This window comes from Aulonocara stuartgranti (genome assembly GCF_965226115.1).
Source record: "Aulonocara stuartgranti genome assembly, chromosome: 15".
NCBI lineage: Eukaryota > Metazoa > Chordata > Actinopteri > Cichliformes > Cichlidae > Aulonocara > Aulonocara stuartgranti.
In genome coordinates, this window is record NC_138951.1 from 2420410 (window position 1) to 2447797 (window position 27388).

The following is a 27388-nucleotide window of genomic DNA, read 5'->3' on the forward strand; positions in this document are numbered from 1 at the left end:
ATATCTTCAAGACAAATATGGATGCAAAATGTATTTTATTTTTTTTAAAGAAAAAGATGTGAACTAATCCCCACTCGCCCTGTTCATCTCTAAAGTCACTCAGGAGAGGAAACGCTAACCTGATGTTTAGCCACTATTAGCAGAAGGTTTCCTTTAATGCCTAACAGCTCAGCATCACAGAAGTTCACATGGGTCTCAGGTATGCTAGCTTTAAGCTCCCCGCTGATTGTAGAAGTCACTGGTTTCCACACAGGGATGGAAAAATACCACGATAACGCTGGAAAAAACAACCAGGACATCCCAAAGGAGACACACAGCTTTAACAGTATGCATTAGTGATTAACACACCACTGTGTGATTTGCAGAAACTGCCAATAATCCAAATAGGTCTTGTTTTTGGATCGCATGGTTCGATGTGAGATGTTAGTTTTTTGGAGTGGGTTTCTGAACGAGTTAGCGACCGAACATTTGATAAAGTTAAAGTAAATCACACATGGAGCAAAAGTAAACAGATATTTTATAAATCTAATTAAGTGATACATCAGTTTGTTGTTGGCATATGCAAATAAATGCACTTTTTGTAAAAAAAACTTTCCAACATCACAGTAAATTACTGTAATCACCAAATGTAGTTAGACAAGAAATGCAAAAAAATAGCAATAGGCTATGTGTTCTGTTCTAAATCATATATTTATAGTATATACAGAGGTATTAATACAATGGATTTGAAAATACGTTTTTTTACATCCTGGGTTTAGTTTCCACTGAACGGCACTGAGCCAGCAGGCTGTCCTTGAACACGATAATCACATATAAACAGAGTTCCTCAGAAAAAGCTTCGTGTCACTGGAAGCTGAAGTACGTCAGATAATGAGTAATATTTGCCTGTCTCAGTGCCAGACTGTGCCACACATTTGGTATCAGCCTCAAAGTATAATTAAGATACTGAAAACATATAAATGAGTGTTAATCCTGCCATTTTTCCCTTAAAATGATCTCTATTCTGCAAAGGACTATAAGTGAGATGAAGTCAGGCTCGTATTTCCGTGACACTTGATATTCTCCAACAACTGGAACCATAAAATCATCACAGGCGAAATTGTGAAAACAGCTGAACTCAGCCTGAAAGCTGAAGCAGATACAGGATGCTGGAGCTGTCTGTTAAATATCCCAACACTTCAAGGTCTCTCCTCTCTCACCTGAGCCTGTCTTATGTTACTGCCTTGAGCCGGCCTCATGTGTCCAACCTCTGGCTCTCTTCGGGATTCTTCTGTTGGCTGATTGCTTGGTGGGAGGTATGTCCTGCGGACCTTTTCAGGTGGATAGGCACTTCTTCCTGGCCTATGCTCCCTCCTTTGCGACTTTTATCCTTGTCTCTCCTTATCTGAGATGTCCCGCTGCTGCCCTTTGACGAGACCGTCTGGCCTCTGAACAGCTGTGCTCGCTGCTGACACAGGCCCACCTTACTGAGAAGGATGAATATGTCTCCCCTGAAGGCTTTAGTGAAGATGGCATAGAGGAACGGGTTGGCACAGGAATTGAGCGGGTAGAAGAGCACCAATAAAATCTTGGAGTTGGACACGGTGATGAGCGGCCGGTCCAGCACGGCTGATATGGCGTAGAAGGAAATTGGTGCCATGCACAAGAAGTCAGTGAAGATGAGGACAGCCATGCGCTTGGCAATGTTGGTATCCTTGGATCCGGAGTGGTAGTGAGGGTTATGCACCGTGCAGTAGATCTTGAAGTAACAAGCACAGATGATGAAAAATGCTAAGATGTTGAGGACGAGCACTGACATGATGTAGATCTGAGCCGCTGCGGACTCGGTGTCCATGGGGAGGCAGATGCTGACCTTCTGGTAACTGCTCACGCCGACCAGTGGGAGCAAGGCCAGGAGGATGCAGAAGACCCAGCCGCCTAGCATGACAGCCGCTGCGTGGTGCAGGTGCAGCTTGCGATCCAGCCGCATGGCAAAGGTGATGGCGTACCACCTCTCCAGAGTGATCGCCGTCAAGGTGTAGACGGACAGCTCGCTGGCGAAGACTGTGAAAAACCCAGCAAGTCCACAGCCGGGGCCCGTCTGCCAGTCTATGGCGTGGTTGAAGTATTCGGCCCGCGTATGGAGGTCTACAGAGGCGATGAGCAGCAGGTAAATCCCCATGCACAGATCTGCAAAGGCCAGGTGACACATGAGGAACCGGGAGACTGAGAGCTTGTAGTGGCTGGTGAGGAGCACCAGGAGCACCACCACATTTCCCAGAACAGCCAGCAAGCTCACAAACCACACAGACACCCGCAGGAAGCCAAAACCCATTATGTCCTCACAAGGATTGAACTCATCGGGCGCCGGTGCGCACGCCACCTCCTCTCCCTCCTCGCACACCACATAGTCGTAACGACTGTCAAACTCCTGACTGTTGTCCTCCTGGGGGTTCTTTAGGGTCTCTCCGAAACCCACATCCTCATCTGGGTGGCCTCCAAAGTAGGCGTGGTAGTGCAGGCTGCCGTGGACGTCACCGCTCTTCCAATCTTGCTGGGCCTCTCTGTGATCCCCGTCTTTTAGCTCCCGGTCCGGGAGTGTTTCCACAACACTGTCCTCCTGGAGGGACGGCATGCGCAGGGGCCCCACGGAGCGCTTTTGATGCTGGTCATACAAAGCAGTAAGGTTGCAGATGATGTACTCCAAAAAGCTGAAAAACACATGCAGACAAACGCACAGAACATTGAGCCCATAAAATAATGATGCAGTCATCTTTATATCCACTTGAAGGAAAAGGGAATCCTGTTTTGAGAGCCATTACTAGTCTGGCTCGACCTCGTTCCTACAATAACAGCAGTGAGTGACACTAATTATGGAAGCACTGTAATGAATTATAGGTAAACACGTCAGGAGAGTTGATTCAATCCCTGCCAACATCTACATCATGCAAGTGCAGCTGCTGCCGCTCGCTGTGGCGGATCATCCAAATACACGAAATTCAAGGACTACATTTTTCATGCTGCCTTCTACACTCCACCAGCTACAAAAAAGAAGAACTGACAAACGCACCCTCGCTTCTTTTTAAGGTTTTTGAAGCCGCAGCAGTGGCTCGGGTATGTCAGGTTGGCGACGGTGAGGTGCTTAAAGGTCTTGATGGGTGGCAGTTTCTTGAGGGCCCAGGCATCACGTGCCTTCAGCTCCCGGACAGAGTCCATCCCTGTGGTTGGCAGGGAGGTGATCCCTGTTTGGGACACGTCTCTGAAAGACAGGTGGGGAATAAAAGACCTCAATTTTGGCCAAAAGAAAATGGTTATTTCCACCTGCAGTAATTTATATTTGTTGGCACGTTATCTTCTCGGACCTCCTCAGCTTTCCACATGCACAAGATGGAGAAATAAGCAGCAAGACAAAAGATTTGACACTGATTACAACAGACATGACATGAAAAGGAGGAACTAAGGTGTAGGTGGGTTGCAAAGAGGCTTACAGAGGAGATTTAACACTTGGGTGTATCGAAGGGATCGCCATAGATCTAGATTTTTGACCTTATTAGTGGCAGACTGGTCATGATGGGAGAGTGTGCGGGATGCAAGTCAGTCACACAGCACAGACGATTCAGAAACAGTTGGGGAGAAGGCCAAACAAATGCTCTTGCCCAATGGTGGGCTCTGTTTTCAAAGGTACCTTCGATATCTCAAATATTTGCTATATTTCCACTCTGCTGCTGCTTTTCTTTGCTGGAATTTACATTAGGTCCACAGTCTGTGGAAAATATGGGATTTAAACATTGTTTTCCCCCACAAAAATCCCACACATCTGTGGGGCTATGAGGTTACTCAAGAGGTGATGCAGCCGCGTCTTGGATAACACTTTGAAAATGGAATTACCAAATAAGACATTATGAGCTCAGAGGCTGCAAATGAGGCTACGTCCGTGATACAGCTGATAACATGCAGGTAAAAAACTCTGTATCCCATAACATAAGCATGCTAAAATAATACCAAGCACAATACTTTAATCTCACAAAGTGAAAGAACAACACTCGGCGACTTTCAAGTCCAGACTTTGGAACAGACATACTTTGAGCAACCCAGAAAAAAAGCTAGACATGATGAGACCAGCGAGCTCACGGATGGATTAAACAACACCCTGCATCTGTTTCCTGGAGTGAACTCCTTAGCCCATCATCTTTAAGTAATTACACGCGGTATTTCTCGCACTCAGCTGTCATGCCAAAGCCAGCTCAACCTCCTCGGGACGAAGACGTCCAGGGAATTGACAATTTCACCAACATCCTGCGTGATCCTGTTATCAGGACATTCCAACCTACAGTGCCGCACACGCCCCCCCCCCCTCCCTCCACGGGCCAAGTAGAGTCCAAGCTCCGCTTTGCTGTAGTTTCCTAACCCTACATTGCTCCAAGTCATCAATTCATTTAATTAAATCAGATGTTTTCTAAGAGTTCATTTGTTCTTTTTTTAGTCCCGTTTGCTCTCCGCTCCTCTCTGTCCTCTGGTCTCTCTCGTGGGGCTCGTTGTGAAACGCCGTTTTAAGAAAAGGAAACAATAACAAAAGAGGAGCGCAGACCCTGAGAGTGTTGGTCCGATTTTGTCATTTCCAGATGTTTCGCTCATGACCTCATGGAGGTGACCTAACTCAGGACATGTTCCTCAGTGGAATAGAGGAAGAATACCTGCACACAAAACCAGTTTACCTTAGCAGACACTTAGCAGCTAGAGCCGAGCCACAACAGCAACCGGATAGCTGTGGTTAAAGGTGTTTGCATCAAATGTCCTTATATATGAGGTCACAGCAAAAAAGAAAACGGTATCGGAGAAACGTCGGAAGTCTCTCCATCACATGCTCGCACACAATGCGTGTCAGGTTTCCTGGTGAAAGGCGCAGCTGTGGAGGAAGGATTTTTCCTCTGTCCTGTTTCACAGACATGTCTCATCTAGTCCACACACTGTGAACGAGCACATTGCTGAACTCTAACTGGACTTACCGTCAGTAACTTCCTAAACAGGGCTAGTGCTAAACAGTGTTGGTCAAGTTACTTGAAAAAAGTAATCAGTAACTAATTACTGATTACTTCCCCAAAAAAGTAATCCCGTTACTTTACTGATTACTTATTTTCAAAAGTAATTAATTACTTAGTTACTTAGTTACTTTTTAAAAACACGATTTACAACCTGAGTAGGTGATAAAGTGATAGATCTTTCAGCCCAATTCTACTTTTTCTACATAATCCATCATACAAAATGTAATCAAATGGAAAAGTCTCTTTTTTTAAACTTGTTTTATTAGTTTTAATCTTTTAACTTTATGCATCAAGCAAAAATTTAATTATCTGCAACATTCTCTGACTTGAATAAATTAGTTTAACATTTAAACCTATTTTCTGCACATTCCAGCACATAAAATAAAATATTTTTTGTGTTTACACTCAGTCTTTCAAATAGATGCAACTAAAACACAGCAGAAAATAAATAAAGTCAAAGACTCAGCGGTCCTGTTGCTCTATTTTCACCTGTAAAGCAGGAGTGGGGTAGGCGGAGGTTTACCCTGCTGCAGGTGTGCCGCGGTCAGTGGAAGAATCCGCGAGTTTCTCTGTGAGTTTCCCATTACGTCGTAGCTACTCGGTGCTTGTTTAGGGTTTTTTTTCGCTGTAAAAAGAAGTTTTCTTCCCACGCACAGCGGACACTAATGTTTTTGTCACTTTTTATGGAATCAAACTCAAAGTAAGGTCAGTACTTCCACGCTTTAAACGCTGCACGCTCATACTCTCTCTGCACTCGATATATGATCCACTGTTGATGCACACAGCTGTTGTCACGAACGTCGCACTTGCTTACGTCACTGTCATGAGACATTCTCGCAAAAAATATCACGGTTTTAGTAACGCAGTAACGCAGCGTTCCTACGGGAAAGTAACGGTAATCTAATTACCGTTTTTGCAATAGTAATCCGTTACTTTACTCGTTACTTGAAAAAAGTAATCAGATTACATCTCTGGTGCTAAATATCCCTCAAAACGGTTTGCTGTGGGTGTGTTTTCTAATCTTTGTTCTGTTCTGTCTTTTCATGTTTTAAAACCTACAGCCATATAAAACCGAAAGTGCAGAGATTAATAACAAGTATGATTCAGTGCAGAGAGGTCTGTTAACATTATCGCCAGTTCTAAAAGTTTCAGGTTGTGTCCTTATTTACCCAGAAACAGAAGAAAAGTGTGAAAACCTACGTAGACGCTACGATTCAGGAGCTGGTAGAATCACCTTTAAAAATGAAAGGTAACCATTTTCTGTATGACTTTGTGAGTCTTTCACATTGCTGTAGAGGAATTTTGGCCCCATCTACTTGACAACACTGATTTAGTTCATTGTGATTTGCAGGTATTTGTTTATGCACAGCTCTCTGAAGTCCCCAGTATGCCTGCAGCGTGGTCGCTTTGATTCCATTTATGCTCATCGTTATGGTGCAGGTGGCAGATAAAACCTCTACATCAGCGCTAACACAGGAACAGACAAGAAGTCAAAACATGCTCAATCATTCAGGTAAGGAAATCCCAAAAAGATTTCAGACTGAAAAAGTCACTTGGATGAGTGATGAAACTCATACGTCCAGATGAACAGAATCAACTCTGGGAGTTTATAAACACCTCATTTCCACTTTAGCAACAACTGCAGGGGTGGGAGTGATGTAAGGCTTAAAGGTAGAGGTGAGGCTGCTTTAAAAACAGGGCTGCTGGAGACCAGAAATAAATGGCTGACGTCATGTCCATCTTTTATATACAGTCTATGTTATCAATATGCAATAAAATATTATGCAATAATAAAAAATATATATATAAGTGTGTAGAAGTACAAGGAGTTGATGAGAGTGGCTCAAATTTTCAGGTACTCACAGGAGAATGGGGCCGCTGATGGTTCCCGCAAAACATCTGTCATCCATCTCGGTTAAATACTTATTCCTGTGAAGGTCGCTGGACAGGAAAGCACAAAATTACGTTTTTTCGAGAGAAAGAAAACCTGCACGTTGAAGTCAGACTGACAAAGGTGAGGTGCGGGGTCATATTTCTCTTGTCTTTAGGGTCAAAACATCACAGAAAACGTCTCACTTGCATTGTTGATTCAAATTCGAAAGTATACGGTTTGACGGTACCTACTTCTCACCCTTGTGCACATCTCCCTGAATCCCTTAAATCTAATAAGGATAATAGACATGTGAGGGATGTGTTTGTCTTGGTCAGGCTGTGCTGGGATCAGTTCTCCCCTCAGCGCAGATCAGGCGCCAACACAAACACCCGTGTGGTAAGACTCACTAGTTACCGACCAATGGCTTAATTGGGCTGTTATAAGGACGTGGACTTGAGTGTAGGTGTTGTAAAAGAGGAGAGGGGTCTTAGATTAATATCATTAATATCTCATATCCTGACTATGCAGGATTCTGGACCAGAGGTGAAAAGCAGAAAACATGTTGCGACAAGGAGGGAAAAGGCGATATTGTTACCTTTTCTCTGCTCGGTGATTTATGAGGTTATTGAATGCAGGAGCATGAAATAGATTTCTACAAGCCTGAGGACTCGTGTCACCGAGTATTTGGGAGAAGGCCACTCTTAATGCAGACTTCCTGAAAGACATATTTGGAAACATATTTCCCCGTGAGAGCTCCTCCTTGCTAATCAAGAGCTGGACTTTTTGAGTGCATATGAGAAGGCCCAACTATGATCCTTCTGTAGCGCAAGTTTGGGTAAGGAAATAGACATCCCAGATGTCAGAAAGTGTTAAACCCAGGCAAAATGCTGCATAATCTAATTTGTGGGAAAATAGAGGGCCAATAAACTGTTTCAGGGCCCCAGTGACAGATAGTTACCCAGATACGCTAAAAAAGACTTTTAAATCATTGTTTTGATTATTCAGTGTGATAGCGTCTGAAAGTGATGGGAAAAGGTTTTTTTTGCTTTGTTGGTCAGAGTTAAGAAGGTTTCTTTAACTTCTCAATATTTTAGTAATAATTTAAGTAATCACTGTTGTTTCTTTGCCTAACAGCTGTTCATCCAACCCAGTGGGTTGGATGGCTGGTGGCGTTCCAGTGTTTCCAGTGCCTGTTAACTCTGTGTAAACACAGAGGTCTAACACAGAGTTAGGGGTGTTTGGTTATCTATCAGCATTAATGAATTCCTAGACCTTTTAACCCTTTAACCATCACATCTAAGGTCCAAACCCACACCCCTTTGTTTCGTTGTTTTTCTTTCTTTGGGCTTCAGTAAAGTGCTGACAGGTGGAACAGATGATGATGATGATGTCATATGCGCCACCAGCTACAGGTTGAGACATCCGTCACCTTGTATTCTTCAGATACATCTTAAGGCCTTTTTCCCCTCTTGTGAACATGTGTGCAAAGTCCTCACCAACATCCCACCCAAAAACCATCTACCTTCAAAGAAAACCAAATGCAGCACAATGAAATCCAGAAACCAAAACCCTCGAGCAAGAACAGAGAACTAAGAGAAAACAACAGCATGCATTGTGGTGCTCCATGCTGTGAGGACATCCCCACTCCGAATAAGGCCACCTAAATCAGGAGCCCAGACACCCCAGAGGACCAAAACATACAGGGAACACCAAGCTGCAGTGGACACCAGGGTGTCGAGCCCGAAACATGCAGGAAGGCCCACTGAGACCCAGCAGGGCCCAGACAGCCAGGAAGAGGAGCCCACAGCACCACAGGAGCCAAGGCACAGCGAACAGACCCAAAGCCCCGGAAGGACACCAGCCAGGACAACCAGGGTCCAGGGAAGAACCCCACTCTCTCTAAAAGTTTTTCTTGTTAAATTGTTCTTCTCATTTAATGAGGGGTTCACTTAGAAAGCAGATGATGGCTAACCTTAAGAAAAGTGCACATTCAACAAAACATCTTTTTTTCAGGATATTATCTCAGATGGACATGTTCATGTAACCGTTTCAGTCATCGTCTCTGTTTCCTGTGAGACGCTAACATTCAGTCATGCTGTGCGTGCAGGATTGAGTGATTTCCTGCTGTCGTTTCAATGTCTCACCATGACACATGGCACTGTGGTGTGAACATTATTACTGTAGCAGCACAGATATTAATAAATACAACTCCAGTTTACTATATCAGTGCACATAAAAGGCCCTGACTAAGAGTGAGGAGGATGACAATCTGTGAAGAGTGACAGGAAAGCAGAGGGAGAGAGGAAGACATGCGGCACATGGTCGCCTGCTCATCCCAGCGAGATAAACCAGCACCCAGGATAGACTTTTTCAAAGAGTTTAAACTGATCACTTTGTGTGGTGAAAACCACATAAAGCCACCTGATGAAAACAAAAACTAGCAGGAGAAACTAATGTGAGAGCTGCTTCAGCTAAACACTTCTTGGAAGGAGTTAAAAAACAACAACAACTTTGCTCTATTCCTCTTTAGCCGTAAAACCCTCTCTGTACACTGATAATCAGGTGGTTCTTAACACACTCAAAATCTAGTTTCACTTTAATTTTGTAATGCCGTCTTCCTCGGGTCCTCTAAGCGACAACCATTTGTTTCCCCCTTCACTTTTGGACTCGACATTCTCAGTGTGGTGTGACAAGGGTATAAAACAGTTCAAACATTTATATGTGGATGGTGTTTTCAATAGTTTTCCCAAGTTGTCTTCTCATTATAATCTCCCTATTACCCATTTGTTTCGCTATTTTCAAATTCGAAATTTTGTTGCCAAGTGTTTCCCAAATTTCCCCTCTTTACCTCCAGAACAGCAGTGGGAAACTACGTTATCATTTGTTCCTCATCACAGAGGAACCATTTTGAAACCCTATGATGCTATTCTGTCTTTTAGTAACCACTCTAATGTTAAGCTTTAGCGTACATGGGAAGGAGAACTAGGAATTCGAATACATGAGGAGTCTTGGGAACGGGCTATAGCGAGGGTACGATCTTCCACCTCCTGCGCTCGTCTTGGACTTATTCAATTTAAGGTCATACACAGTGTGCATTTCTCTAAGTCTAGACTTTCTGAATTGTATCCAGAAGTGGAAAATAAATGTGATAAATGCCACGGTTCTCCTTGTCACCTTAGCCACATGTTTTTTCTGTGTCCTGAGCTACAAGGTTTCTGGACCGGGTATTTTGCTATTATGTCAACTGTTCTTGGGGCAACTCTTCATCCTTGTCCTCTGATTGCTGTATTTGGGATTCCTGTTCGCTCGCTTACACTTGATTCCACACAAAAGGACATTATTGCCTTCACATCCCTACTAGCGAGACGTCTAATATTGTTGCATTGGAAGTCTGTTAAGTATCCTACTATTTCCCGGCAGCTTAAAGATGTCATGTTTTTTTTAAAACTTGAAAAATTTTGTCTTTGTTTTAGAATGCGTTGTTTTTTTTCATATATATATATATATATATATAAGTTTATTTACTTAGGAAAATGAAGAAAGGTTGATTGTATTTCGGTAACTGCAAGTACTGTTGTTTTCTTTTTCAATAAAAATATTTTCAAAAAAACAAAAAACAAAACAACAGTGTGGAGGCACCTGGAAATCAGCCTGACAGGTTCAGATGAGTTGTGTCTGATAAGGAGATACTGCTGCTGGTGGAGCTTGTTGCTAAGCAATGAAATTAAAGGTATCATTCGCAAAAGTCCCTTCAGTACAAGCAGAAGAGATGGAAATATCGAGATGAGACAAAGGCTGTATTTTCTTTTATTTTGAAATGTGCATTTCACATGGAAAGGTTAAAAAAGAAATACTGCACTAAGAGAGACGCCGCGCTGAGGAGCATCTGTCTCACAGTACCAACCCTGACTTTTTGAGCAGTTACTATCACACACATGCAGCGAGTGTATCCTCCTCAAAAGTAGTAAAAACTAGAATACGTAGGGGCAAAAACTACACTCTCCCCAAACAGGTGCCAGTGAAGCTCAAGCCAGCAGCCGGTTATCTTGAATTTGGCCTAAAGGCTGGAAACAGAAGGGAACAAATGGAACAGTACCAGTGTTGTTGTTTCTCTTCAGCTTTTATAAAGTTTAAATGGGACAGTTTAAATTTAAAACCTGGCAGACAAGCTGTTTCCTTCTTACTCTTTCCGTTCTTTACTGCGTTGGCTGTAGCTTCATATTTACCTTACCATTCACCATTAAAGTCTGGAAGGCATGGGGGGAAAAAAAGCACATTTCCCAAAATTCCCAGCTCTATAACCAGTCATACCAGTTTTACTTCAGCGTGGTGTTCAGTCGCCAGAAATACTTACACTTGATCTAACTTTGTCCCGTTGAAGGCATGATGTCGTATGGATCTGAAGCCGTTTCCATACAGCATCCTGGAACAAAGCAATAAATAGTAACATCGAGAAAAAAGGAGAAGGCACTCATCAGGACTTGTCTCCTTCGGTTTAATAACCAAGCTGGTGAATGAAAATACTTTCCACATGTTGATCCTTCATCCGCTCCTCTGCACCAGTGACAGATGAGTGGGGCCTACTTGTTTCACTTTTTATGGTGAGACTTGTCTGTCCGTGCAATTTAGCGGTTCTTAAACCCAACATTTACCTCACTTCCCTCATTCCCAAATCCAACCGCATGCATGTGATTGCCCGTCAGTGGTGGGTGAGAGTGATTGTCCCGTTGTGCTTGTTTTTGCTATCTTTGTCAGCTCGAGTGAGGTCAGGGTGAGGACATGTTTTTAAAGTGAGGTCATTTTGCACGGCCCCCATTTCCTCTGGTGGCTATTTTAAGGTTTTTGCTTGGGTGAAAACAATGTTACAGTTTTTCTTCTATAAGTTACATGCAAGCGTAACATATTAATATGGATTTGCATCAGGTGTGTGATTGAGCTTTTTTAATACAAAGCATATATGTGCATCTGCGTGTGGTCCCCCCTGTGAGTGCGGTTCATATAGCTCACACTGTCAGCACTTCGCTGGTGATGCCACAGAACGCGTTGGCTGGGATCTCGGTGATGTAGGGCTGATCAACAATTTCCCTGCAAAGGAAGACGGAGAACGGGCAGGAAATGAAGTGGTGTTGTAAATAAATGCCTTTCACTGGAAAGAGGCATGGGGAGAAATGTGGTGTTGATGATTGTTTCGCAAGTGTTACAGCTGGGTAGGAAAATTAGATTTAGGAAATAAAGGAGCTGACTGAGTGGGTGAGGACAAAGAGAGATGAGACTGTGGATGGAGCTCATTTTAAACAACACCAGGGAGGCAGATAAGATACGAGCACACACACACACACACACACACACACACACACACACACACACACACACACACACACACAGGACTTGGCAAATTTTGTATGTCAATAACTTACAAAAAAAAATAAAATCCAAAGAAAAGTGGTAGAATTTCACAAAATCGTGGCCACGCTTCCCATTATTCCCGCTGGGTTGTGTTCCAAATGACTTGCCCAGCCTTGTTTTGTGAAGTACAAAGGAGCATTATCAGTCTTTTCATTCTGTCTGCTTTGACACACAAACAATAACCACGAACCATGAGATGCTAACTTTTCAGAATAAAAACACTACATTATTCTGTCAACAATGTAGCAAAGAGAGGAGATGATAATGGCCAAGTATCCTTCTAAGTCTTATTGATTTACCATATTATAGTAATCAGTTGTGTTGATGTTGAAAGTAGGAGTTTTAAGAAGCAACTTACAGGATGAAGTTCATGTCGTTAGAGTGGATGTTGCTCAAATCAGGGAAGAAAGTGAGGCCAGTATTGAAAATCCCCCTGAATGGCACAGAGAAGGTTACATTCATCAGTAATTGATCACCTTTAAAGGGGACCTACTATGCTCGTTATCCACTTCCTGGGCTCTAATAGTGTTTTTGCATCCTTGATACTAGATTTTTGTGCTTTGGTGAAACCATTTATTTTACTCTCTGTCTGAAACGGCTCATTTTAGCTCCCTGTCTTTAAGCTAACTGCCCCTCGCTACCCACAGACTGAAACTACAGACAGTATAAAACACTGATGTAGCTTCTGGGTCAGAAAAACGATGCCAATGTGGAAATGCCTTAAAGTTACAGTGTGTAAAATCTCATCACTAGATGTCCACTGTTTACCTCGACTGTCAATATGTCTGTTTGCTCAGGAGGAGGCTGTAAAACTTGTGAAAGGATACGAAACGATGAGTGACTCACTTCGATGACAGGATGTTGAGGATATTGGGAACCTTTCCACTGTTAGCTGCTGTTGGCCGGCATCAGTCACCTTATCTTTGAAGTGGATCTAACCTTGTTATTCTGACACTTACTGGATACATTTTTTTAACATTGATAAAAAGTTACGTCTGTTTCGTAAATTTCAAAATATAAGATTATCTGAGGTATGAAGCCACACGCTTATTGGTGCATGAGTTGTCAATCACAAGTAATTAGCCAATGAGCGTGCAGTTTCACAGTCAGACGTTCCCGCTTTCTGCAATGAAAATGCTGATGGTGGAAACACGTGACTTCAGAAACCAATTGGTGGAGTCACAGTAGCTGTGTCCATCTTTTATACTATCTGTGATTTTAATACAAACAGGGCTGTGTGCCTGAGATGATCATATTTTAGATATCCACTCTCACTGATGTCAGCGCCAAGAGCAGAAAACAACCCTGTGAGACAGTGTTTAGAGCACCCTGACCTCGCAGGGATTACTGTGACAGGTGCAAACCTCATTATTTGAACATTTGGGCCATGTGAGCTTTCACTAGTCTGCTATGTATGACAGAAAATAAAGAAAACCATTATACGTCCACTTTAAAAGTGCAATGCATGCTACTCTCATTATTGACTCTCTGCTGAATTCATTATAAATGCATCATAAAGTGAGAGGAAAGAAAAGACAGACTGTATCATTTAATATAAACAGTCCTTAAAATATAAGCTTTTAATAGCCAAGTAGAGGCAATGGGCTTTTTAACAGAAGCTAACCATGAGTAAAGACATCATGTCAAACTGCTAAACGTTGGCCTCCTGAAAGGAAAAATGTCTTGACTGATCCCCCCCCTCATGTTTTGACTTCACTCTAATGTTGACGTTTTTAAAGACCTGTTCTAAAAGTACTTACAGGTACTTGAGCTCTGGGAGATGTTTAAAGGCTTCTGGGTCAATGTAGGTCAGACTTTTCGCGTTCCGAATCTCACTGAAAGAGCAAAGACGGAGAGGTGTCAGCTGCTGCCAATGTGCTCACCTTTGAATCCAAACGAATGCAGAGCATAGGTAGAAAACGAAGGTGTGTCGACGCCATGATGATTCAGAAACACACGCGCTTTACAATCTTCAGACCTGCCGAGGGAACAGAGCAAGGTGGATGCAGTGAGCAAGAGAAGGGAAACTTGGTGCAGACAGCCAGGATCGGAAGTAAAGTCCAATTAGTGTTTCATTAGTGTGTTTACTCTGGTGCGCCCTGTGCTGCACTGAACTCTTCTCACTGCTGTCTGAGGCCATGAGGTGATCTGGAACGTGTATCCTGGCCTTTCTTCACACGCCTGGCAAACCTCATTTAAAGTTCCCGGGTAGATGAGGTTCATCTTCCCAGTGCTGTTGTGTAGAAACTCGGGGCTTACAGCAAAATATCGGAGGCAGTTAAATAAGCAAATACAACTTTTCCATAGTCTGTTAAGTTGGCTACTAAACTGATGAGTGGCAGCATTTCAGTGGGGCGAGGAAACCAGGTAAGCTGAAGAGTCGGAGTCTTTCTTATTATCCTTTGAACTCCAAAATCGGGGTCGGGATTTGATTTCTTTTTACTTGGATTACTGGTCGATCAAGTTTGTGTTTCTGTGGGTGGTCCTCTTTTCTTTGTCTTTGGCGGGTGATGTCAACCGTGCAATTTGCGCTGTTGCATCGAGCCTAAGTAAAAACTAGAACTGGGTTTACATAGCCAAGGTAAACGGCACAATCATGACAGAGAGGAAACAGCTCTGCCCTGTACATAAAAATAAAGGACACACGGAGAAAATGACATTTTAAGCCAAGAGAAGAGAAAGAGGTGTTATTCTGGTCACTGACAAACACATTGATTTTTTTTTTTTTTTTGGCCACTTGGGGGCACCAGCACAAACTATAAATACTACATTTACAAATTATCACCGTAATTTCTCAGTTAACCTGCAATACACTGACAAATTTTTTTTTTTATTCACTTGTATTCTGTTCTTTGGTTCCCAGAATTTCCCCCGCTGCTCTTCCCCCTGGCTTTTCTTAACCCCAGACTGAAGGATGCATACTGCACTCTAGCCCACCCTTTAAACTGTGCTCAGTCATGGCATGCAGTTCATACACTGGTCGAACAAGCCAGACTTCGGGGATCAAAAATACTCAATCATGGTACAGACCTGATTATACCATCTGTGTTTCTCTATGTCTTATGCTGTACAGCCACACCTCCTTTCTTTATATTTTGCTAGGAAAATGGGAAATAGGTGTAGTGATTTATTTACATGTGCAAATGTAAATATAAAAACAGTATATAAGGCAAAATCAAAATGATCCCTCACTGCTTAAATAATATTGAGGCTCAGACTTTGTCCACGACTGATAGTCTTCCATTGTGTGTTGTTATATTTAGGTATGCTTTGGCTGCTTTGGCAGAGTGTTTGGGATAACTGTCATGGAGTATCAAACCCCGATGACACCTGTGAGGATCCACACAGGCTGAAATGCAGCCCTGAACCATGACAGAGCCTCCACCGTGTTCACAGATGGTTGCAGACAGTCAGTGCTGTTCCTCTCCTGACTTGACAATTTCAAGTCAGGAGAGGAATTCTTTGATTTTCAGTCTAGTTCTTGTGTAATTTGGCATAGCGCCTCATTTTCTCCATGTTTCCCCTCCTTCAGAATGGCTTCTTGACAGCCACCCTTCCACTGAGATTATTTCTAATGAGGCTTTGGCGAACAGTAGATTCGCTGACAGCTGAAGGGCCAGATGTATCTCTCAGGTCCTGGGTCAGGTCTTTGCTGTTTTCTTAAGGACATGACTTTCAGATGCTGTTCATCAGCTGTAAAAGCGTTTTGGGCCTGCCACTTTCTTTGTACTCCATTTGCCCCAGTTCCTTACATTCTTAAAGATACACTATGCCAGGATGTGCCATGTTTTCATTGGATATTCCCTTGTTGGTGGGAACATACTATTTTATGCCCATCAGACATTTTTCATAGATTCAGCTAAAGAAACGAGAACAAATGAAACATTTTTCTGACAGGCTGCTAGTAACAAAGATACAATTTAAAATCACTTCCTTGCTGAGTGTCTGTGAAGGTTCTCAGTCATCCAGGTCATCGTAGTCTAAGGAGCTTGGAAAGGAAGCCGTCTGGACTTCTTTAAATTGCTTGAAGACGTTTCACCTCTCATCCAAGAAGCTTCTTCAGTTATGGGGTCAAATAGTGGAGAGTCCCAGATTTAAGCCCTGTAGTAGTACCCCACCCCCCAAGAGGGACAAAGGACCCCCTAATGATCCCCTACCTAATCACATGAGCCAAGGTGTGAAAAAGGGTGTAGGTCACAATCAGCCAGGGTTTCGGGTGAGCTCATTGTGAAACCCTGGCCCCACCCTATCAGGGCCCAGGATGTGAGTGGGCGTTAAGGTGTCTGGGAAGGATCTCAAAAATGGATTATAGATGGCAGACAGTTGGTGTCGTAAGCCCCGCCTCTGTTCAAAGATGGTCGCTCACAGTGGACATAAATGGCTTCTTTCACTCCTCTTTCAAACCATCTGTCCTCTCTGTCCAAAATGTGAACATTGGCATCCTCGAAAGAGTGTCCTTTATCCTTAAGATGCAGATGGACAGTCGAGTCTTGTCCTGTGGAGGTGGCTCTTCTGTGTTGTGCCATGCGCTTATGAAGTGGCTGTTTGGTTTCTCCAATGTGGAGCTTCTTCAATGAGAGGTGAAACGTCTTCAAGCAACTGAAAGAAGTCCAGACGCTTTTCTTTCCAAGCTCCGTAGACTTCCTTGCTAAGTCTGTTATGTGTAGACACAGCACAGGTTTATCCCTTAAGTTAGGTGCCTATGCTTGAATTATTTCATAGGTACAAGGACTGGACTGAAAATTATTTAAAAAGCAGCCAATGTCCAAAGAAAGGCACTGAAAGAAAGCTTGAAGAACTATTGCTCAAGACACTATTAAAAATTACAACAAAGTCCTGCTCCTTGGAACCAAAACATAAAGGAATGAAGGATGGCTCGGGACTTTTGCACAGTTCTGTAGCTGTACATGAGGCACACGATGAGCCAGAGCAGTGAGCTAAAGAATTCCAGTTCAGTGAGTTCAGACCATAGTTCAAATAAAAATACTGATTAGCACAGCTTTAGCCTTTATGTGGTAAAGACCTGTGTTTTCTTTGTGCCAAACAAGAGTTTACACTTTCATAAAAAAGTCATATCCAGACTGAAGCAGCGTGAAAGTTTACATATGAGCCGTATAGTTCGAGTGTAGCGTTGAGAGATTTCAACATTTTTACCTCCCTAAAAAACCAAGTATTCATCGCACTGGTAGTTTCATGTTATGGTGGCACAAGGGAAACTTTATCCAACCCCCTCTGAATTCTTAGCTCCAATGGCAAGTCCTTGATCCACAGCTGCTGTCGGCCTCAAGCAGCCAACAGGAAGCAGAGCATTAATTTGTGTCTGACCCTGAAGGAAACCTGAGAGAGATGCTATTATCTTATGGATGGCACTACACCACACCAATCAGCGGCAAATAGGCCCCAGAGATCCAAAATACACCCCCAGAACACACATACAACCCTCAGCTAGCAGCTTGAATTATTACTTCTGTCTGTGTTTTGATATCTGGATTTCAACAGCTAATAAGGAAAGAACTCGGATAGAAAAGACATCCAAATCATGTCGAATTAACTTTTCTAGCTGTTAATCATAATTTCCGTCTCAAACGACTGCACACGCCCGCGTTTTTTAAGAGTGGAAACAAATTGGCATGTGCACAAGCTCCTGTGTTACAGGATGCTATACCTTGGAACAAATCATTCACATGAGCAGGAAGTCTTGCAGTAATATATGAAGTGCTGGGAGGTGTTCTGCTGGAAAGTGTGTGGTCCACGCAAGACACTCAGCCATAAATCTCTATCCCATAATTGAGAATAGAGTGCACCTTGCTAGACTTTTTCCCCTGAGCTGCTTCAACGAGAGCTGGAGCATGAAGAAAAAGAGCAGAGAAGCCAAACACTGGCTGCTGTTTAGCCTCTCTGCTCTAACATCTTATTAGAGCGAACTCAGTAGTAGCTCACCAAATACATCCAAGATAATGAGTTATTTCATTGAATTGAATTGTTTATCTAATCTGCATTTAGTATTCCCACAACAGGGTTATTTCTTTAGCCTCATGAACTGGCAAAAGCGCTCTGATTACAAGTGGCGAGCAGTGTGAAAGGGAGAAATAAGCTCCTGTCTTTCCCTGCTTTCATTTGCTGCTGGCAAGGTTCAAAATTAAGCAGTTTTTTCTCCCGAGAGAGAGCAAATGGAACAGCTTGATCAATAAAGATCAATAAAGAGTGTGCCCTTTTCCTTTAGTTACTCACATGTGGGTAATTTTCCTCAGGCTGTAAAACGAGTGCTTCTCCAGCCTCTGCAGCGTCATGTCCACAGATATATATCTACGAGAAATAAACAAAGCTATCGGACAAATTGTCTGTGTAATATAAACATAAACGACTTCTTTGTAGCACATGACTTTAAAGAATGAAGGTACTGTGGTCGTGTTAGGAGGGGGGAAACATAAGACATGTTTTCACAAATGAGTTTGTGGCTCCAAAAATCATCCTAAAGCCTGAAAGTCTTTCCTGAATTTATAAGTCCACCTTGTGTAAAGCCTCCAAAGTCGTGGGTAATTTTACAGGCATGCCCCTCGCATATACATTACTTAGTCATCAGTCACTCGGCTGCATGCTCTGAAAATAATCACTTACTTTTTTACAGTTATTATGAGTTACTTGATAAAACACACCTCTGTGTATCTGAAAATATAATTGACATTTTATTGATTTTCTGTCCTGAAGTCTGCCTGTTCAGAGTCAGTCGAAATGCTGGCCGTGTGCACTTTTGTGTGGTTCAGGCTTATAGAAAACCTCTCCTCCACACATCCGTCTCTCTTTATGCATGACTTGGACGCAGATGTGGAACTCAGCAGCTGAGGATCAAGGCTCAAGTGTATATTTTACCTCAGCACAAAAACTCCACCTCTACACCCAAAAATCTCTGCTGGAATACCTAGGCCATGTCCAAGCCCTGCTGTGGTGGAAGGAGAAACATTCCTATTGCAGGAACGCATTAGCTCTTCCAGCTCTGATTAGAAGCCAGCGGTGACACTAAACAGAGAGCATATCGTCTGCTTGGGTGAGAGACAAAAGGGAAAGGGGTGGCTGGGTGTGAGGGGAATAACCTGCACTCACATTCTTGAGATGTTGACCACGTTGGCAAAGGCATCCGCTGGCACAGATGATAGACGGGTCTCAAAAAGCCACCTGGTTAACAACAAACAAACAAAAAACCCCATAATGATGAATATTTAATTTGTCACAAAAAAGTTTAATTCCAATTTTACTTGTAATTTCTTTTGTAATTGTATGATTAGATTACATTTAATGACATTACAGTAAGTAGCCAGAGCCAGCACGTCACTTTGCTAAGCTAAGTTAGCTCAAATTAGCTTAGCATAAAGATTAGAGATGTAAGGAAAAAGCCTGGTTTAGTGCTTATTTTTACACTTCAGTTGTTTTGCAGACTAAACAAATGATAGAAGATATAATGGACAAGTGATTTAAAGGTGGTTTTGTTACCTGTGATAAAAGTCAGAGAAGTCTTTCTCTATTTTTTCCAGTATTGACACTTAGCTAACTATACACAAAAGAGATGCTCATCTGCTATCCCTTTCTATTCCCTCCATCCCATCTTCTGTCAGCAGCAAAGTCAGGAGTGCATTTCCCAAAATAGCAGTTTATTTACATATTCACATTTCAGTTGAAAGAAAGAAGGAAACAAACAGTACAGGCAATGAGGGAAAGAAAGCAATATCACAAAGTCCAAATACTAGCGGGTCTCCGGAAAAAAAGAGAAAAAGATGAAAGCTTTCTCTGAAGATAATGGGGAAACAGATCCCCCCTGAAGGAACAGAAAGGAAAACAAGGACATGAATGTAAGCTGGCAACCAAATCAAACAATGTCTGGGTGTGTTTATGATGTTTCAGAAAGTGTAGTGTGCGAGACATTAGAGTTCAGGAGATTTAATGGGTAAGTTGTCATGAAGGAGAAGAAAACAGGTGGAAAGTTCTTAGGAAATAAAAGACCAAGACTGAGAACTAAAAAAAGCTGGTAAGGTATGTGATTCACGTGGAAGAATAGCTAACGGTTAAACAATTTTTATGTTATGGGGAAAATAATGGAATCTGAACCATTTTAAATATATATATTTTTTTTAATTTTGTAAAAGAGAGAATCTTTTAAATGAAATTTAAAACACTAAAAGAAAATATTTCAAAATAAGAAATAATTTCAGAATGGGATTATGGGAATTTTGTTCTCTCTCTCTTTTTTTTTTGATTCATAAACTTTAGCCTTTAGGCTTTAGCCAGAAGATGATTAGCCTATTAAAGAAGTATCTTTAAACATTCATGGCGAAACATCTTGCATGGTTCTACTTAAACGTCAGTGCATGGATGCCTACCTACAACAATTTACCCAGACTGAACTCAAATCCATCACATACACAATCAGACAAAGCAGGTCCCACTGAGACTAGAACTCAGATTGCTAGATTCAAAGGCCAGAGTGCTAACCATTACACCATGGAACCATCAATTCGTTACAAGAAAGCTATGTGCTGGTATGGATGTTGGTTGCACATATCTTTTTGAGACTCTTCAGAGGGGACGTGTCATCCTGTCACGATGTACCTCATCAAGCAGGCTAGATTTATTGAGAAAGTATACAAAAAATATTTTGAGGAACCAGTTGGTGACTACCTAGCGACCAGTTGAGACCACCTGGCAAGACAAACTCTTTGCAACCTTCAGCAATCAGTAAACGCCAAAACATTTAAACGGCAAAGTGATTGTCAGGGGGTCGCCCACTGCTCGCTAGCCTTATGTGACTGGGGCTTAAACAAAACTACGAAATGGGCGGTGGCTATGTCCAGGAACATCGAACAACAATATATATAAAAAAATGTAAAAAAAAAAACACGCACATTAATAGATAGGGTGTTGTCATTTTTTGCGAAACAAGAAATGTGTTGACATGTGCTAGTAAATGAAATGTGTTATTAAAAAGTGCAGTTTAGCCTTTTTGACATTAATCAACTAATTCGCTACTTCATAGGAAATAAATGAGTGATAATAATCATTAAATCTTTACACCAGGGCATCATCTAAAATGTTCAACCTTTTCTTTAAGGACACACGACCTTGCAAATAAAAAGTGTTATTTCTTTCCTTGCTGGAGACTTTATTGCGGTGGACTTAGGAATCATAACATAATAATAGAGGAAAGGGATTAAGATGGTATCCACATGTGTTGCTGTCATGTTATATTCCAGGCTCATGGGATGCACATTTAGAGTTTGTTCCACCACATCCTGATTCAACTAGCAACAGTGTACGCAAGCATTTGGGGAAAAGAACATGACTCAGCCAAAGCCAGCATCTTCACGCACCTTTGGTTCATCAGGGGAACAAAAGACTAATTCAGAGGCTGAGATTTGGCCGATGAGTCCGCATCACGCTCGCACGTGGAGCGGGGTTGTCAGTCTGCAAACACGGGCGCACGGCACTCTGCACGCGCTCTGACAAACTCAAACAAACACAGCGACACAGAGCAGACCCTGACACCAAACACCCCGCTCAGAACCACGCAGTTTCACCGCCACACTCCAACCAGAATGCATTTTCCCTCAGGAGTACAGGGAGAAGACCGGTGAGGCCATCTTGAAGGGCTTAAGGAGAGAATTACTACCCCAATTTGTCATTTTGGATAGAAAACCTAAAAAACAAACAGGCTGGGAATTGACTTTGAAGTGGGGAGAGGCCACATAATTCACAGTGGTGTCAGCGCCCGATTGACAACATAGCTGTGTTTACTATGAGCTCTCTTTAATTTTGTGCGTTGGCTGGTAGAGAGGCTCTGTTACATATTGTGCTACAAACCTTTCTCCAGATGGAATCGTTTAAAAAAATAAAAGTTCCATAAAAACGCAAGAGTGTCCACTGCACACTTGCTTTCTGACATTTACTTGTTCAGTCGTGTCTTGCAATAGACACGTATAGAAGCGCTGTTAAAAAAGTGATTTGTTTTCTCATAAACACGTGCAGAAATTAATGCACCACTAACAATTTCCACTGCATGACCCATTGGTAGAAATGAATGGCTAGTAAATTGTCAGTGTTTCCATTAATCGCATCTCATCACGTTCAACATCCTGCTTTTTCTCCTCTTGCATTAATCAGGGTGCTCATCTGTTACCATTCAGCAAACGGCATTAGGATTTCACTGTGAGGGGCTGTTTTATTAGACGTTGACTTGTCACATGTTTAAACTCTGATCAAAAAAAAAAAATCTGAGGTTTCTGAAGAACTGGAACTGCTGCGTTTCCATTGAAGTGTTTTTCCCTCTTAATTATTCGCAAATGGAACTCTTGGGGTGTTTGCAAAATGTGCTGTAAAAGGTAAATATTGTATTTGAATGCAACGTCCAGACGCAGGCGGGTGTCACGCTAGGCAGGCTTCTCAGCACGCCTGTGCTTTTCCTTTCCACCTCTCAGAGTCCCGGTGGCACACGGAGTAACCTCCACACACAAAGCACTCTAAACTCCAAGTATCCACATGTGCACTCTCGCACACACACACACTCAGACGGCTGGTTTGCAGTCCCATTTCGTTTTGTGGGAACTTTTACACGTTGTCCCGCACAAAACTATCTTTAAAATCTTTAACCAAACTCTTGTGCTAATGGCTAAATTAGCACAGAAAGCTTCAAGGCTTTTACCCACAATGGGACATTTTATAAAAGGTCATAGCTCACAGCTTCGCAAATGTCTCAAAGGAAAGCTTGAGAAGAGTAAGTAACACACTCGATTGCTTTCTGGCAGAGATGAACAGATTGTATGGCTAAATTAATACCCCAGCGACTTCAGCTTAACTCTGTCCAGTAAAATAAAGGTCTGCAAACCAGCAGTTCAAAGGTTCATCAATTATAACGTAAGACTGTAAAATATTAATAATATGAATAATGATATGGTTTAGTTGTATAAACCGTACAAAAGCTCTATTTTGGCCTCTGCTTTTAAGCTACATTTCCTGGCATTAAGCTCTTTTATGCTTCAAAAAGCATATACGAATATTTAATTCTTAACTTTCAATTTCCCAGTTCAAAATCATGTAATGTGAGTGCTTTGAACTGAGTTTTGACCCTAAAATGAATACAAATTTTTAATAAGTACCATCCCTTATTAAAACATTGTTATAATGGCAACATATGTAGTAAATGGTATTGGTCTAACTCCTGAATTTCTATCACGACAGTTTCTAAGGAAAACCAAATGGTGAAAGACATCTCTGGCAGCAGCCACGAGGTGAAAGGCCAAAATAGACGCAGAGCTGGACCTAGTTGGAGTCGCAAAAAGTGGACAGTATTGGCCTGACGAGGGCATTGGGGGGGATTTGTTCCTCTGTGTTTGTCTAGGCTATAGGAAAATCTAACTTTATCACACCTCATCTGCTGGAACATCCCGCTCAATACCCGGTGTATTTTGGGCTTATTTGGCAGATATTTTTATCAGGAGCGCTGGCAGTGCTAGGCTGGGCAAACTGAACAAGAATGTGAAGAACATTGAGGACATCGATTCACGTGGACATATGAATTGAAGCAGTGACGGGGAGGTAATTTTATGTGATGGGTGCTGATGAAGGCAATGCAAAGTATTTGGAATTTTGAGATGGAGGGACGCTCTAGTAACTGGAAGTGAGGAATGGGGATTATCACAGCACAGCGCAGAGCCTTCTCCTGGGCTTTAGTGAACACTACATCAGGGATAGTTGGAAGAGGAACAGTTTAAAATATCAAATCAATAACCAAATTATAAGGTGTAAATATCACCGTTTATATCATAGCTTACTAGAAAATGTGGATTTTTCAAGTCCATCATGAAATGATAAGAACTCTGAGAAGGTGTGTTTAACCAGGCTGCTTTACCCTAAATGCTAACATTTCCATACTAACAATGGCAATAGATGCTAGAATTAGCATGAAACTGAAGGAGATAAGAATTATATTTATATAGCGAGTACTGGGGTGAAAAAAGAAGAAAAAGATTTGTGTATGATGATAGTGGACACATTCTAATAATTTGCTTGCCCAAACACATGTGGTAGACAAAGAGAGTACATCAGTGTTGTTGAATTTTAGACGACTGACCTGTGAGACCAAAACTTCAAAAATGACAATCATAGTAAGCATTCAAAGTAATAACCTACAGCACAGTAAAGTATATTAAGTCATTATTAAGTATTAGGTATAGTAACTGTTGAAGTACAGCGCAAGTCCTTCTACAAACGAGGTAGTTTTTTTTAAAGTTTTTAATTAAACTAATGTTTTCTTTCAGTTTTTACCAGGTCGGAGTTGCTACCTGGATAGAATCACTTGTCAAATCTTATTAAAACTGCTAAAAAGTTATTCTGACTTTACCCCAAAATAAGGTGATAAAAAGCTGTTGCCACTTTGCTGTTGCAGAATTATCTCAAAGATTCTTTGAGCACCATGTTTCTCCGTTGATGTTTCTGGCATATTATTATATTTAAAAAAAAAATGCCCACTTGGTTATGTTCCAGGTCATTACTAAAGTGCTGTACATCGTGTACAATTAAACGTTACTGTTTGCTGATTTCAGTGGAAATACCCTTTCTGATGTTTCCAGTGTTTCCACATCTGCGATGGAGTCCATCTGAGGGGCATGTGTTTCCATCAGTCAAGGCCACAGCAAACGGGTCGCTCTCTATTGCATAATTTTCACCCTCTACTTAAGCAGTTTGGGAAATGTAAAAGCCCTGCTACATTTTTCAGAGGTGATCCTTACGAATTACATCATTGGCTCCCAGGACAGATTTTGTTGGGGTCTCAGATAACAAGATGACTATTGTACTTTTAGTTTATTTATTTATTTATATTTTAACTTTTTACAGTCAGCACATGATTGCAACAAACTATAAAGCTTTTAGTGTAACTTTGCTTTGCTTCATTTCCCTCCTAAACTAGGACTTTCCCAGACAAAGCAAGATATTTAAAGATGTCACATTGGTCTCTGAGAAAATATTAGGAGTAAACTCCACTTTTATTTCCCATTTCACAGACAAGACAAGCTTTAGAAAAAGCAGTGCGCAGAAAATTGATAATGAAAATGATGATTAGTTGCAGCCTGAGCTGGCAGTGATGCTAGAGGAAACACTGTCTTTGCAAAATGAAAACAAGTGAGTGAATGTTGGCTTTTAGCAGTATTCTTGTCATTGATGATACCATCATCAGTGGCGGTTTAGCACTGTAAATTAATACAAGATACACACAGAAGCACATTTTAGAGGTCAAAGCAGAAAGTGAAAAAAATTATGTGAGGAAATATGAGCCTGTTATTGATTGTTAAAACATTTCTTATCACCAAAGAGCATCTCTGGTGTCTGCAGTACATTTGTGCCATGCAGTGGTCTCACATACAGGACCCTAACCTGAAAGCTGTCAGTACCTTGGTAGCTCAAACCCTCCTCAGACGTTGGTGTCAAGATTATTTCTTTCTTCTTCCTATCTCGAAAAGTCCTACAGCTGATTTACCAGAGCAAAATAAAATAAACTATGGACAAAGGCACACTCGATGTGGTATACATATAGCCTAGTCAGCAAACAGAGATCCAGCCATAAAGGTGATTTCCAAATATTCCAGTGCAGATGTGATTATTTTAAGACAGAGTGTAAAAAACAAATATTACATTAGAACTGATTAGCATGAACTTTTAATATAAAACCAAGAGAGGTTTTCACTCGTGTTTTGAAATGTTCTGTTTATATTATTTGTATAGTTTCAGGTTATAAAGGTGGCTTAACTGAGTCGTTTTAAATAAAACCTACTAAACTGGGGTCATATTATTTCACAATTAATCTTGTAATTGTTAAATGCATCTCCATGAAAAATGAAAATATCAATGTTCTTTTTCATATCTTTTAAGGCTTTACAATAACAAATAGTCAAATACAAGTGACACAGACAACTGCAGATCACAGTAATGCTATAACAGACAAAAACGATACCTTGAAAATGAAAGAATAACTACTTAACAACATAGACAGTCTCAGGATCCCCTGGGTGCACTTTGGAATATTCATGCTATTATAATGATTTTTCCTCGGGGTTAGGAACACTTTACATTCACAGTGCTTGGAAGAAAAAAAACAAAAACAGCAGGATTACTTTCACAGACGCGTTTTGAACGCCTACTTACAGCGTCTCCGTGCTTGCTGGGAACCTGGGGAGAATATCAATGTCAAAGCAGGAGATAGTGAGAGTCTTCCACTCGGAGCACTCGCAGACGGCAGGGCAGGAGTCAGCCTCAGATGCAGTGCTGATAGGGAGGGTGACGAGCGTAAACAATGCGCACGTTATCACCTGCATGCTGAAGTGCTGCTGCACACTGGCAAGTGTTGGGTTTCGATGGTAGTCCCCCTGAAGTCCACAGCCACAAAGAAATCTACCAGTTTGAGTCAAGCTGTCCCTAATAGCCTGTGCTGTTTGCTGTTTTTCATGAATAATCCTTAGAGTGACCAAGTGGAGCTGCACTGCACTGTTGTGCACAGTTTGCTTTACCGGGCCACAGGAGTTTTCTGTGAAGCTGTGGATGCTGTAGGACGGGCAGCTGCGGCTCTGGTGGGTTTGGAGGTTCTCTTCAGCTGCTGGAGGGGAGGGTGAAATTATTGAGACAGTCTGGTGTTGTGCAGAATGTAGTCCACCCCCTTCTTGACTAGGATTTGCAGGAATTTTAAAAGTTTTGCTAATAGATAAACTACATTTTTACACAACTTTTTTGTTCGTTGTAATTATGTTATAAGCACATAATAATAATAATAATAATAATAATAATAATGCTATTTATTATTATTATTATTATTACTATTATTATTTTAATACAACTTAAAGTATAATGTATACGTTTTTAACACAATTCTTTTTTTAATACCACCTTGTGGTTTTCAGTATGCACATGGACAAAATTTTCTTTTTTCCCCTTTTCTATCCTCGAGGGCGGCAGTACTGGCGCAAAAAACACACCTTTGGACAATGTAGTTCTCAAATAATCAATTCCCACACTGCTCCATGATGGGCAGCCTACACTTCCCAGCGTTCCTCAG

At 41.7% G+C, this 27388-nt stretch overlaps 2 protein-coding genes across 7 annotated transcripts in view; one reads left to right on the forward strand and one right to left on the reverse strand.

Moving 5' to 3' along the window:
- The window catches only part of cep128 (centrosomal protein 128), a 79002-nt gene that overhangs the window by 6024 nt on the left and 45590 nt on the right, over positions 1-27388 (forward strand). Inside the window, exons 1-3 of one of the 2 annotated variants that reach the window (XM_082506235.1) lie at positions 5622-5726; positions 6195-6270; positions 6373-6534. The gene's annotated coding sequence lies outside the window, so the exon portion shown is untranslated. Of the gene's footprint in view, positions 1-5621; positions 5727-6194; positions 6271-6372; positions 6535-27388 lie in introns of those variants that run through there. The other variant, XM_082506234.1, reaches the window with a different exon arrangement.
- tshr (thyroid stimulating hormone receptor) lies at positions 638-27377 on the reverse strand. Of its 5 annotated transcripts, XM_082506236.1 has the most exons (11): positions 27309-27377; positions 26485-26932; positions 19402-19473; positions 18532-18606; positions 14061-14135; positions 12659-12733; positions 11902-11979; positions 11249-11317; positions 6885-6962; positions 3050-3238; positions 638-2690 (listed from the first exon to the last, which is right to left on the reverse strand). In XM_082506236.1, exons 2-11 carry the CDS (start codon positions 26652-26654, stop codon positions 1235-1237), a joined length of 2337 nt encoding a protein of 778 aa, XP_082362362.1. In that variant the 5' UTR covers positions 26655-26932; positions 27309-27377; the 3' UTR covers positions 638-1234. The 5 variants fall into 5 exon arrangements, with proteins under 5 accessions (XP_082362362.1, XP_082362365.1, XP_082362363.1 ...); XM_082506239.1 differs by lacking the exons at positions 26485-26932; positions 27309-27377 and adding an exon at positions 19789-21381 and having other exon boundaries at positions 19392-19473; XM_082506237.1 differs by lacking the exons at positions 18532-18606; positions 27309-27377 and having other exon boundaries at positions 26485-27145.

What these genes read in the sequence shown, in the direction of transcription:
- tshr (XM_082506236.1), bottom strand. Translation starts at nt 26,654, where the DNA reads ATGCAGGTGATAACGTGCGCATTGTTTACGCTCGTCACCCTCCCTATC. An exon ending in CTGAGGAAAATTACCCACAT is followed by an intron (nt 14,136 to 18,531) that starts GTGAGTAACTAA and finishes TTGCTCTTTCAG; the next exon opens with TGAGATTCGGAACGCGAAAA. An exon ending in AACCTTAAAAAGAAGCGAGG is followed by an intron (nt 2,691 to 3,049) that starts GTGCGTTTGTCA and finishes TGTGTTTTTCAG; the next exon opens with CTTTTTGGAGTACATCATCT.